The 14,543-nt window shown below is 43.5% G+C and overlaps 1 protein-coding gene across 1 annotated transcript in view; it reads right to left on the bottom strand.

Moving 5' to 3' along the window:
* EDAR (ectodysplasin A receptor) overlaps positions 1–14,543 on the bottom strand; it is a 62,975-nt gene that overhangs the window by 14,394 nt on the left and 34,038 nt on the right. The window contains exons 2-5 of the mRNA XM_069770182.1: positions 12,164–12,232; positions 11,343–11,465; positions 10,058–10,239; positions 5,446–5,531 (exon numbers count right to left, since the gene is read on the bottom strand). Of these exons, the coding sequence (XP_069626283.1) occupies positions 5,446–5,531; positions 10,058–10,239; positions 11,343–11,465; positions 12,164–12,232 (460 nt within the window). The remainder of the gene's footprint in view (positions 1–5,445; positions 5,532–10,057; positions 10,240–11,342; positions 11,466–12,163; positions 12,233–14,543) is intronic.

A 14,543-nucleotide genomic window follows, 5' to 3' on the forward strand; every position in this document is an offset into this window, starting at 1 on the left:
ATTTTATGCTGTTGTGCTCTCTGTAATGTCTTTAACTATTTTATTTCTCTCTCCTTTCATTTTGCCAGGGCAGGGAAGAGGTGACAATTATAGGCCACGTGGCCTTAGTCTGACAATTTATTTGCATCTGTTGAAGTTTTGATTAGGATTCACTGGGAGCTGTAATCACTGCACCATACTAGAAGGTCATAGGCACACGCTTCATGAACTAAGCCTATGTCCAGGAATTCAGTGTTATCACCGCTTTCTCTGTGCAACACGAAGGGCATATTTGCCATTTACACTTACTACGGTGACTTCAGAGCATCGGAAGGAAGGGAACGGACCCACGAGGAGCCGGGTGGCCAGCCTGTACAGGTGATGGGGAGCTCCAGCTCTGCAGGTTTTGCAGCTCGTGAGCCTGGGCAGAGCGATGCTGCAGAAACCTGCACCGTCTCCCACGGCCGGGTGGTGCTCCCTGTGGGAGCTGCAGCTCCGGCACAGGTCAAAACATCAAAGTCATTGGAGTTCTCTTTCAGGAGAACTTCACTGGGACCAGATGTCCTCCTGAGTGATACCTGGGCTCAGCTTTCCCAGCCGTTGAAGACAGCAAACCCCATATGTGCTTCTCAGATCCCTCCCCTTGAAGGTTTATGGCTGAGGCTGGCCAATTTTGTCCTAAAATTAGGTTCCTTTCCTAATATAGACAAACCCTAAGGGGATGAGAATTAGGCCATACCACCAGTGAACAATAAAGCACTGCCTTCAACATTTCTCCCATTCCACATGTGAAGAGGAATGGGGTGTTCAGAGATCAAACAACTCAAAAAAAAAAAAAAAAAAAAGAAAAGTTTGTTAGCTTCAGCTAACGAGCCTATTCATTTGTAAGCATAATTTGAAACAGAAGGAAAAAAAAAGTCCTGATGTTGATCGTATTACAAAAGGACAAAACTGGCAAGGAAGGAAAATTAGTGATATTACAAAGAATAGAGAGTTAAAATAAAAATCTCTGAAAGAATTATTTTTCATTAATACAAGTGCTTTTGGCATTACGCTTGTTTGTGTTACGCATTTCAGTTAAGGAGGCTGAGTTCTCAGTCTTCAGTACATGGGTATGGAAGTGACCCCCTGATTACAGCTCATCACACAACGCCATCAGCGTGGTAGTCAATTGTTCTGTCTCATCTGTTTAGTTGTTTTTCAAGTTCTAATGATACAGCACTAAAAATGATCTTTCATGTTTTTAGATGCTATTCATTCTCTGGTAATTAAAAAAAACTTTGTTTTTCTTTGTTGTTTTTCTTTTCTTTTTTTTTTTTTTAATTTTCCTAAGCCATCATCAGTAGGTGTTGGACAAAAACTTACACAGGTTGATTATTGTATCTGTTTTCATATATACAGCCAGCAAAAAAGGTAAGAGGAAATAACAGTATTTTGTGCCTGTGCACATGTATGAGTATATACAGATGAAAAAAATAAACCTTCAATCAATTGCTGAAGTTCTCTAGACCAATAATTTGTGAGTGGACAGGCTTTGCATATTTGATGCAATTGTGTAAATACAACTTCAAAGTCAATGTTCTGCAAGTTTTTGTAGCAGGGTTTGATTTTTGTTTTCCTCCATCATTTTTGAGCTGCAATGGCAAATATCAAAGTTTGAAGAGAAGAGCGGAGTTAATATGCATGAACTGATAGAGAGTTGCAGCTGCTAAAAGACAAAATCTCTTCCAGCAGTAACTGTACCTCTCTACCAGAGAAATTCCATGTATGTTTAAATCTTCTGTCTTTTGCATGTATTTTTACACTGGGTAAAAGAAAAAAAAAACAAACACAACAAAAACACCCTACATAGTCAGAAGCCTCAGGTGACTCCAATTCGAGCTGTCGACAGAAAATCCAGCACCATTAACTGTGGGAAGCCACATCTTAAAGTGCTTTGGTGCTCATTACCTCCATTATTTGATGTGCATAGGAAACCTGCCTCCCCTACTTTTTGCAGTGCTGCTATTTATTGCAGAGCTATCGTATCCCAATTTACTGTCAGCAAGGCTCACTGGTGGCTGGTGATCTGCTTCACGCACAGGTGAAGGTCTCACATCGTTGATCTTTTGGCTCCTCGGTGCTTAGCAGACCAGTCCCGAGGCTCCTACACAGCAGCCTTGCAGGAGCTGCATCCTGAGAGCCCAGAAATCTCACGTAGGTGTTTTACAGTGCACAAGATAGGAAAAATTGCAGTCTTTCTGGTAACGTTTACCCTTTTCCCAGTTAAAAAAAAAAAAAAAAGCTTTCCTGCTACCCAACACGCATCCTTATGCTCACATACGCACAGCCCCTTTCCCAGTCTGTACCCATCGCCCACCAGCTGCCGCTGAAGCCTGGTATTCCTCCCAGACTGCAGAACACTGTTCTTCCCATTCTTCCATCCCCGGGAAGAGTTTCAACACCATTAACCTGGTGATACATTTGCCTCACTTAAATCTCTGACCTCTGTGAAATGTCTCCCCCTTTTCCCCATGCTATTTTGTGCTATTTATGTCTCAAGTCCCTTGAGAGGGAAAAAAAATAAAAAAATAAAAAGGTGACACAGGCCCATCAAGGAATTTCTTTCTCACTTCCAGGCCTTTTTATACTAATATTTCCAGATGCTGGGACACGGGGTGTTCATCTTGTTTCCTCAGCCATTTCAAGGTTTATTGACTGTGTAGGAGATGAAAGTTGCACAGCAGGCTCTTGGAGTTGAAAGCTATTTGTTTACCCTTTGATCAAACCCAAATACTTTTCTGCCAGATAAAATGTATCATCAGGAAAATTCTCTGAGCAGGTTTCCATGCAGCAGCACACACACACACCCACCCTTCTTCACTCTTCTCCTGGCCCTCAGTAATGCGCAGGCTGGGCACTTCCCCAGCAAGGTATTTCCACTAAGGAGAGCACCGTTGTCCTCCAAACCCTGTCTCAGTCCTAACGGAGACCTGAAATGAGATTTATCTGCCCTCTTTTTTTCTGTCTAGAAGCCTATGGCTCTAGGGGAGAGGCACCCTGGCAAAATTTAGTCTCCTGGATGCTGTTTGGTGCGATTTGGAAGTCTCAAGAAAGGAACGGAGATTCCTGGGACTGTTTGGAGTTCTCCAAGGCCTTCTGGGTCCTCCTCCATTGACAGCCAGAGGGGTGAGCAACGACCGCCGTTACACAGAAGTTGTTCTGCGTAGAGGAACCATTCCCCACAAAGAGCTGATATCGCCCTTCGTGTGACAGAGGCTGCATGCTCACATCAAGGGTATGTGCTCCGAGTTTGCAATTTGCAAACCTGAAAAAATTATGCGGTTGTGCAACACTGACACGACACCTTTTCTTTGCTCTGACTGGAATAATCTGATGACGGAGAAAGGTGTGATAAAGAGGATTTATTTTTGATCATTTGCTAATACCAAATTTTATGCTGCCTGCCACAACAACAGTGAGCCTTTCAAGAGGTTCCTGCAGCAAGGCTGATTTTCCATCTGGAGTACAAGTTATTGCCTATGAATTAGGGAGCAGCTGGCATTCCAAAGAGTGTCCAGAGGTTTCGACAGCATAAACCAAATTACCTGAGCTTAGTGGTTTGAGGGATTTGAATTTTAAGAAGCTTTCCCACTTTTTGAACATTTGTAATCACATGGTTGGTTTCATAGACTTGATTAAAGTGGTAATGTTTACTTTTTCTGGGGCTAATGTTTTCTCCTACCTTAGTACCCAGGCAATTTGCCGGTTTATGCACCTGCCTAAATTCCTCCCAAAGATAATATATATTTATTCTTGTGTTTGTCAAGTTAAAAATTACACGTGGTTAATCAGTTGCGCAATTCATACTTTCCTTACAGAACTAAGCACATTCTATGTCGTATCTGCCAGATATCCTATAAAAGACAAAGATTTGTTTTTTGAATCAAGTAATAGCCATAAGATCTTCTGGTAGTTCCTTGCCAAATCAGTAAGCTGCTGATACTGCTACAAACCCATTTCAGCATGTGTTTGAGACAGACCGTCAGAGCTGAGGAAGGGATTCGTTTCTGGCTATCGGCTCGCAGCAGGCATGGTTGTATTCCCACCAACGGAGCAGCCAGCCTGCACACACCTGCAGGAGAAGGTGCGTCCTCATCCTCTTACCATATACCCTCATCTTCCACCAAGACTCCTACCCTCGTGTTTTCATTTACCTCTCCACCTCCTTCTCACATCTCACATTTGGGTCGTCCCCAGCACCCTCACCTCCTAATACAGACCTTATCTCACCAAAATCACGCTCACCCTGCCCTCGCCCACTCCCGCTTTCTCAGGCAGAAGTGAACGTCTCGGGACGGGGTGGGTTTCCGTACAAGGGACCAGGCACTTTGTATGCAGACACTTCAGGGAGCTGCCCTGGCTCATCAGAGCTCTCGCCCTTTAGGAAAGGTGGTAGCTGTTAATGACCTAGCAGACCACCAATGTGACACAGTTCAGCAGCATCTGAACTAATTAATTGCTATTTATGTACACAGATAAACGCTCGGGGACTTTGGTGTCAACCTCTGCTTTCAAATCAAGCAGGCAAAATATTGCAATTCTTTTTCGTGATAAAGACTTTTAAAAGAACAGAACATGGACAGGATTTTGTTTTCAGATGCGTCGGGTTTCTCTGGGGGACTGCCCATTTTTGTCCGTTTTGGGGGTTTTTTAAAAGCTTTTTCTCCTGACCTGCTCCAGATTCTCTGAGGGGCTGTCAAAGTAATTTGGTCATTCAGAGAAAGCCTCATTTTTCCTTTTCTTTTTCTCACTTTCTTTACCCCCTAAAGGAGAAAGCAGTTTTCTGGGGAATTGCCTCTGCATTACGGTGCTGGTACGTGGCTGTCCCTCCTCTCCACGGCATGAGGACGGGTAAAGCATTGCAGACACACGGCATACAAGCGAACAGGTACTGCTAGGGTGTCACACACATATGTACGTGTTTTTTTCAATTAGCAAACTACAGCTTCTTTTGCCAATGAAATCTACAGAACTAGCTCTTATCAGTGCTGACTCTCACATGCCAACATCAACCCTTGTATCACTTTGAAAGCAAAGGATATCAAAAGGTGTGATGCACTTTTACTGGGATCTACAAAGTGTTCCATGTTTTCTTCATAGTGGAACTGAAACTGAATTTAAAAAAACCACACAGATTTGTGACTTCCCGTACCCACTGGTTAAGTAACCATAATAAATCCTGTATGGGATATCTTAACAGATGAAAACTGGAGCACAACTGAACAATAGCAGGTCCTAAAATCAAAGGTTCTGAATCTGTCCCCAAATGTTCAGCATTTGCTCCCTTTGTTGGCAAGGCTAGTTAGAAGCCGAAATGACTTTTCTGGAGATGGACTTATTCTTTGAACATAATAATAATATCGAGCTTCCAGATGATTCCAGGTCAAAAGCAGAAGAAAGGCACAGAAATTGCCGAACACTTACATTCCTTGGTGTTAGGAGGTGCCAACAAGCAGGAGTAGCAAACCATCCCATATATGTTTCGAGGTCTGTTTTCCAGCATGTAGTAACTGAAATGAAGGGCAAGATGAGGCAAAACAGTGTAAATTAATATGCTACGGCAGAGCATGGTTCAGCAGCAACCAATTATACTGAGATAAAATCATTAAAAAAAAAAAACAACTTATAAGCAATTTGATGCAAAGATCATTCTTTTTTTTTTAAACTGCCTGAATAGAGACAGTGTTTCTCTTCTTCCTTTCCTCCTAAAACACAATTAATCAACCATCAAGCCTACATGACAAGAAGTAGTATCATTGCCTAAAACAACATTATTCTCCCTGCTGAGTTCAAGCTGCAGTTTATAGCATGTCCTGGAATAGAATTTTTCAAAATAAGGGAACACTATTTTTTGATGCAGTAATCTTCCAGGCAAGACCACCAGTTGGACATGGTTGGCTAATTTGCTTCACAAACACCATAAAAATAATCTCCTTAGTGTTAGAACCAAATCTGAGCCAAATCAGAATAAAAGAGGAAAACACCACGCTTACACAGAAAGGCAGATTAGGTTTTACACAGGTTGGGGGGGGTGGGGGTGGGGTTTATTACTTCCTTGCTGTATAGTTTATAAGTTAGTCCTTGATAGTGGAATTTTATTACAGGGTTAAGGAAAGGTTTTCATGATTTGAACTTCTGGGCTGCTAATAAAGTTAGTGTTGAAATAAGGTAATTGGTTATGCAAGAATTGGATCCACAGGCAACCTAACGAGTAAATTACATCAAAATTATACACAGTTGATGTTATGGATATGTCTTTACAAATCACTTGAAAATCACTATGAATTTTCATGAATAAATGCATAAATTCATAATCCATTCTATGTAGACAGGTACTCAACATAATAAACACTTTACACAATGGGGAATCTGTTTTCTGCTCTCAAGTACCTGTCTATGCATGTGCAGTATGTTTTTTTCCTGGAAAATGCGTGCATCGTTAGGAAATTACTGCTGAAACTGTCCTTCAAAATCAGTTGGTCATTAATGAATGACCCAGCCTACAGATAAGGGTCCAGACGAAGGAGTATGCAGAGATGCAATGTGGGGACGAGGGCTGGAGGTACTTCAGAGAGCGGGTAGGCTGAACATGGTTCTTCCTTTCTTTCTTACTGGTTTTAAAAGATGAGCCCTCACTCTTCCCTTTGAATGTCCCTTGTGCCCCATCTATCACTCTGCCCTTCTCTCAGGAGCAAAACTTCATCTTTCCTCTCTTATGGGAGCCTGCATAACATTAGCTTGTGAAGCAGTTGATAAATAAGCAGGAAATGACTGCCAAACCACAAAAAAAAGTGGCAGGCCAAAGATACGTCTAAATCTATAAAGAAAAATACAGGACAGTTAGGATCCACAGCCTAATAGCCACAGTGGTTCAGGAAAGACAAACAGCCCTTCCGACAGTTAATTAAATCAAGCTGGTGGAATATTTCTTGGTTTTCACCACAATGCAGAATGGTGGAGGATGCATAAAAAAAACCCAAAACTGAAGAGGATGCTCACTGCAAGCAACTGTTCACCCCTGTGAGTAGGAAGTTTTGCAGCTGCAAACATTAACGATTCACCCTTATGAAGTACCGGCAACAGATTTATGTTTCTGGCTACTTTGCAATGCACCAAATATTAAAGACAATGTTGGAAATATCTGAGTCCTCTATATCACTAACTATGGACAAGAAGTGACCCAGTAATGAAATAATTTTCATGGTGTTACTCTTCCACTCTGAGGCTCATTATTTCTCTTTCCTTAGCATCTGCCAGGCTCAGATTTTGAAGCATTACAGGCAAAATCCAAGAGTAAAGGCTAGACTGGAAAACAGACTTAGGCGTTTTCCTCCTTAATGCCATGGTGGTTTATCTCGGGTGTCACGTCATGCTCAGAAAAGAAGTGTCAGTAGCAGAGGCATCTCTGACTACATTTTAAAAGAAAACGATCCCTTTGCAATTCCATCTTGTGAGGACACCAGGGACTTACTCCAAGCTGAAAATAGGTGCTGGGCCAGCACAAGGGATATGTATCATATACACTTGGCCTGTTCTTACTCTTCTGTGGTTTTCCACTTATGGCTGCTACTGAAGACAGATGACCAGGCTAGAGGAACCCTTGCTCTGACCCACTGTGGCTGCTCCTAGTTGGTTGTGATCTCCGTCATACTCCAGGAACAACTAATGGATCATCCGATTGAGGGAAATAGTCTGAGTTGCACCTAATTTCCATATTCTTGACCTGTCCTATTTACCACGATGCAAGAGCTTCTGGGCAGGAGCAGAGGATGAAGCCTGCAGTGTCCCAGGAGGTTAGGTCTAGGTACATCCAGAGTTCACTGCCAGCTGAACTTTGGTTTTGAGGATCACAGCTTCAGAGCTAAGCCTTTAAATTCCCCCACCCACCCCACGGTCACGGACTTGCAACCTTTTTGTGAGCTTGACAAATAGTGTTATTCCTATTTTCAATGGAAGGGAACATGGACATGGAGAAACAGTGGCTGACCCATGCTCTTGTACCAAAGGTCTCCTTCTTCCCTAAAACTAATCATCAGTAATAGTGGGGGAAAAAAAAAAAAAAAGAAGTAAAAATATATAATTATCCAGCACCTATTTTAAGGCAAATTATAGAGAAAGGCATTTGTAGCCACTGGGAAAAGGCTGCCAGTTCAGTGGTGTTTTGTCTAAAACCTTTTGGTCAGAATGTGCCACGTGCTCACCTTTTCCTCAGGCTGTTTTACTGAGCTGGTGAAAAATAGCAAAGGGACGAGCTGCCCCTCAATACAGCTTGCCGCACGTGGGCTCTTACCTTGGGAAGGTCTGCAGCGCGTTACGGAAGCACGCTCCTCTGAAAATGGAAACCTTAATTTTTCCCTCCCATTGATTCCAGGACTCTTTGAGGATTATCAAAGGGGCAAAGGAGCACTCTGCCAGGCGCCTAGCTGTCCCTGTGCCACTGGGAGCAATGGGGAAGGTCAGTGGGCACGGCTCGCCAGCTCTTTGCTCGGATGCAGGAGCAATCTCTGGGGTCTCCGAGTGGCACGAGGAGCCGAGGCAGCTTCAGAGCTTCTTTTAGCCCATATTTAATTTATCTTGAGAATTTCATCTCTTCAAGCTTGCAGTAAGAGGGTGTTTCTCCTTAACTGCTGGCTTTGTCAAACTATCCCAGGACCTGGGAATCCCACACAGAGCAGCACACAGCCAGACTGGGCAGGCCAGTTTCTGCTACGGGTTACACCTGTGCAAACACCCTGTTTTGAGATTACTCCCCAAGCACCAGCTGTGCAAGCTGATTATTTTCAGCTAGCACCCCGCTTCCACCTGGGTGACCTCATTAGTCCTGACAAAATTGCAAAACAGCAACTGTGGCCACTATTTAACTTTCTTGCTCTTTATGATGTATGAGGGGAAATCGAGAGGGAGCTCTTAGCAAATCACATCATTAGTCTGCTTGGCTGGCAGCTAAGCAAGTCCTTTTTATTTGTAAACTGTGAAAATTTCTCACAGGCTCACTGATAGAACAAACCTGGAAGCTTGCAGGGCCTCTTTAACAGGGTTTCCTGCGCTATAAGTAGTGTGGGTTATACGGCACCTGCAAACTGCACAAAAGCCAAATGTCAGTAGGAATTACTCTCTAAACCAGAGGCACACTGGCAGAAACTGAAAAGGTATGTAAGGTGAGGTTGTGTTTTAAAGAGTATTTACTCACCCTACCAAAAAAATGTTGAGAAAGCAAACGTATGCTTGGGTTTGCAGACTTTCAAAGGTAATATAGTCAAGAATATATTGCTAACATATTCAATGTAGCAATTGCTTTCTCACTGTTACTATCAGAATTATACGGAGCGTAAGAGATGAATAAAAAGATGGACTTAATAAACAGCATCTATTTTAAGCCCCTTCAGCCAGCCCTGGAACTTGTTTTGACTCTGAACAACAGCACACGTGCCACATTAACAGCCCTTTAGACCCCTTTTGTTTCTAGAAAGGACCCTGAGAGACAAAAGTGCCTTGGTAAATCTCACCTAGCAGCTATGTTAGCTAATGCTGTCAACTACTGACAAATCTGCCAGCTGGTCACATCTGAAGAAGAGATATTTTATGTTCCTAAACATGCCGTAGTGCCGGCATGGACCCTACAGAGTATCCGAGGCATCTTCATGGAGCTTGTTCATCGGATGCAGGACTTACAGGGTGGCCCTTTGAAGCCACAGCTGGAGGCCAAGCTGGATTTCTGAGAGTATCTAAACTGGCACTGCACACTTCTGCTTGGGTACATGAGCTGGTCCCTTTCCACTTCTAGTAAGAGGGGAAGTTTCACTTTTTCTAGTTGCTCCCAACAGTTTTTTCCTCAGTGAGACTTCAGTAAGATTAATGACACCTCCTGATTTACTAAAATCATCGATGCTTTTGAAACATTTAAATGTACTGTTTTAGCAGAGACTGAATAGCATAATTCACCAGTCAGCTAGCAGACGAAGAGAGGCTGTCAGAGATTTCGACATTAAAAAAGTATTTTGCAGTGCCTCAGGTAGACCAAAGGTTAAGTCCTTACCCTGGGAGACAAGGACCACACTCTGCATCGTTCTCCTGATCACCAGGTGTCATGACTGTGGCTCGAAAAAAACCCTCGCAGTCTTTGTGCCGCCTGCATATCTGGTAACCTCCTCTGGAAAACTTCTCCGAAGGGCAGGGGATGCAGCCGTAGTCCTCATCTTTGGTGCCGTATCCGCATGTCTGCAACAACACAAAGTCACTGAAAAGCAGGCTGGCGCTGCACGCCGGCTTCTAGCAAAAGGGAATGTTCATAGCCTGGCCCCTTGGCTGTGCGGTGCAATGTCATACCAAGGGACAGAAGTCTGTCGTTTGGTTCCTTAGCGTCTGTCCTAAAAAGGCCATGGAGGGATATAAGGACGCAGCACGCTGTGTGCTGGAGAAGAAAAAGGGGAACCGGAGCATTGTGCTCCTTGAAAATGGCCCCCCATAGCTATTCATATCATATTTCAGCAAGTCATGGAAGTGAATTCCAGCTGCTGCTCAAATAGAAAGTGAACTGAAAACTGAAGTGTAGAGAAGAAGATTATAGGGGAAACACGGCTGCAGCAGGGATATCGGCAATCTTGCTTTCATGCTAGGAGAGCCCAGAGGGAACATCACAAAAGGCAATGTTTGGATGAGATTTTCTAACCTCTGAACTCACACGTCCCAGCTGAACATTACGTTTGGATTAAATAAAACTAAACCCAACTGGTTATTATTCAAACGTACTTGTTCAGGACTACCAACTGCGTGAAATTCTTGCAATAGGATGTTTATCCCATTAAAACCAAACAGGATTTCAGTAATTTCTTTTTTTAATAAGCAACAATTATCTGCTGTAAATCAAACGGTTACTTAGGAACCATAATTTAAAATGTTGCAGAAGCATCCAAGTTCCTCTAGTGCCAAAATATCTTAGCGGGAGAGCAAAATTAAATTCTCGGTGTGGGGGGCCAGCGAGCGCGCCAGACTAACCGATTTATCACGCCATGCCGGAACGGCAGCGTCAGATTTTAAATAACTATTGAGATGAGAATGGACTGGCAGAGACTGTGTGTGAAACTTTTGCCTTACACCTTTTACAGTATAATTTTTACAGGCTTATCGTTTTTTCACTGCCGTGCATTCACGGTGCCTCGCTCCCACAACGCATTTGCAGGCGTGAGTGCTCCTGCTTAAGCATCTCTGTCCTTCCCCGTTTTCCCTCCTATCTGTATATTACCACCATGTAACAAAGCATTTGTTTTTGGCATTTAGTGCTCGATATGTGTCCCCCTACCAGCAGAAGCAGCTGAAATTACCATGTAAGGCTCTTCGCCCGGCTCGCACTTGGGGCAGTCGTGGCACATGCCGGTGGTCTGGTTGTAGTATTCGTTCTCGCCGCAGTTGGAGTATTCGGCGCTGGCAGAGTACACCAGGGAGACCTGTCACCGGAGAGCATCCCAGAGCACCGTCATTTCCACCGCCTTCGCCCCCCGTGCCTTGTCCTCCCCTCGCCTTGCCCAGCTGCTCTATCTCAGAAGGCGGCAGGGCCGGCGTTGCAGCGTGAAACACCCCTGATGCTCAGAAACAGCGTGGGATGGAGGCAGATACAGTTTTCAGCAACCCGGTCCTTCTAAGAGTTTCTCAGAGCACTGACATTTGTGCTTGTTGGCTCAGCTACTCCTCAAAATACGGAAGGCCGCGATTCCTGACGTATTAATTCTCACGCTCTCCTGCGCAGCAAATGCCCGAGTTTGCACCCTCACCCCTCCCAGCTCTAACGAGCCTTCATAAATGTGACTGCAAGGGACAATTATAACAACCTGAGACAACGCACTGCCTCGGGTCTCAACCATGATAGGGCTGTGCTTCACATGACACCCAGGCTTATCGGCTCTTCCAGCGCCTTTTGCATCTGCTCCCTCCTGCATCCTTCTCCATCCTCCTCCTCCCTACCAGCCTCACTCTAAGCAGCACGTGCCCAGGTGTTTTCCTGAATGGAAACCCACCACCGCGTCGGGGTTCGCTCCCTAAGTCGTCTGTGGCTGTGCCATGACAATTCACAGATGTTTGCAAAGACCCAAGCAGAACCCGGTTATCTTTGCACGCTGGAGAGCCGTATACGCACACAAATACCTACCACCAGAAAAGGGAACACGTGAGTCCATTTACGTTCACCCAGGTGAGCCATGCTCTCTTGATATTTTACCTGAAAAGATAGAATCGGTGATTGTTTAGGAACATGGGTAAATATTTGTGTGTGTTGCCAAAATAAGAACAGAAGGGCTCATAAGCAGAACAAAGGTTACATGGGAGCGATGCCTGGAGGTCTCAACAGAGAGATGTGCACGTGCACTCACACACACACACACGTGCTCCGCACCCTTACTGCACACCTCTTTCCTCTCTTTAGGAAGACCGATGGCATGAGGGACCCCGGTCTTGCAACCTTTATAAAAAAATCTGTCAAAGACGAGGAACCCGTCCTGAGCCCCGGCACTGCTTGGCTCGCTGAGAAATCCTCCCGCGGAGGAACCGAGGGCTACGTCTCGACTGAAAGAGGGATGGGGATCAGTAGCCTGGCTCGTGTCCACACCGCTTAGTGCTTGACCCCGCTAGATCAGATTAGTCTAGGAAAGATCTAGATGGAGCAGCCAAAAGCAGAGCCAGGGAGCAAACCGACGGCACGCAGCGTGGGCAGCTGGCACTGAGAAAACCGAGAGCTGCCTTCTGTAGGAAACGTCGGCTGCTTTTTTGTTCTTGACAAGCAAACTGCAGATTTAAGAGGTTAAACCCAAGGAAGAAGCCGAATTTTATATTTGAAGTGCTATTACAATGGTTGGGGAAAAGAAAGGCTGCAATCTCTGCTATAAACACACGTCCTAATTTATTTCATTTCTTCAAATGAATAATTTTGAATAAGAGCTAATGTTACATATTCATGTACTGGATTTCTTTCTAAGGGAAAAAAAGAGACAGGAAAAGGAGGCACAAATTGTTTCGTTAGCATGACACAACATATTTAATGGTATTGTTACAGCACATAATATGCCCTAGGGATTTTACAGCTTCAAATTGCAAATGTTTGAGATACAGTTGCAACACTTTGGTCCTAGCAGATGTAAACTACTTTTTAAGTTTTCCAGGTCTCAGACACTGCAAGCCTTTTAGCATCCCAGAAGAGTACAATTACTGCTTTGTGCCATATTTGAGCATACAACCTACATGAGAGCAGCGCTCTAGTATTTGAGATAGCTGCTAACATTTACATTTTTAAACGCTAAGTAGATTAAGCAAAGATTATATCACTCCAGCATCAAGCTATGAACTTGCTTTATACGTTCCTTCCAGCAATTGGGCTAGCTGAGACAGGTAACTGGGTGGGTGGGTGGACAACCTGAATTATGAGTATATTCGTTTCTGCAGGAAATTGCACTTTGAAACCTAGAAACAAAAGAGAATCAGAGATAAATTGTCCTAAATCTGGAGGTAAGAGATAGAAAATAGTCATGCGATTGTATAAACTGTCAAACATGTAAGTTGGACAAAGGCTTTGGCTATGACAGTGCAGTTGCTTGGAAAAGTTCCAAGGATATAGTCGTAATGCATATGTCTGTTAAACTGAACTCTAATTATAAAAGAGCTTGTTAGACTTTAAATATGAATATTATTAAGAGTGTGCCCCCACTGATACTGCAAAAGCATCGTATTTATTATAAATTGGGTCTGAGGCTGCTCAGGACCAAAAATTTCACTAGTAAAGCTTGAACCATATACTGTAAGTATATGTCTTACAGTAAAAACATGCTTCAGTTGCTTTCAAGCCACCCAGATGTTTGCTGTTTGAGGTATTGTATGCAATCATAACCAGATTTGAAAAATGGAAATGAAGAAGTGTAGCCCATTAATGTATAACACAATATTCTCCATCCATTTGGCATTTATTTACATAAAATGTTGAAAGTGTCAAGTTATACATACATACATAAAATATTTTTCTGTCTCAATATAAATATGCATGTGGGGGTATGTTTCGTATGTAAACATACCTTTTTTTTCTTTGCATTCCACCATTATACGCAGCAATATGTCAAGCAGATGGGAAATACTTTTTTAACTGGAAAAAGCCAGTTCAAAGTGCTGAATATGGCCAGATTAGAACTCCAGGGGGGACTTTTTCCCCAAACTGGAATACCAAAAAGTTAAATTTAATTATCCATCTTCTCATTCAAGTACAGTGCCATAAACTGGCAGTGTTATCTTCTGTTGGGGTTTTTTTTTCCTACTTCAGAGCTAAAACCCAAAATGCTTATTTTAATTTTATAACGCAGGAGTAGGGGAAGGCAGATGCAGGAGGTTTCTGGCAGCAGGGCCATAGGTAGCTCCTCAGCTGGGGTGATACCTGAAAGTATCTACTGAGACATGCCAGGCAGCTCTTGGGCTTGCTGTCAATTTTCAGGCATGTTAATTTATACCTGCACCGTATTATCTGTCCCACGTTAATCCCATCCACACAACAA

The sequence above is a fragment of the Haliaeetus albicilla genome, chromosome 25 (genome assembly GCF_947461875.1).
Source record: "Haliaeetus albicilla chromosome 25, bHalAlb1.1, whole genome shotgun sequence".
Classification (NCBI taxonomy): domain Eukaryota; kingdom Metazoa; phylum Chordata; class Aves; order Accipitriformes; family Accipitridae; genus Haliaeetus; species Haliaeetus albicilla.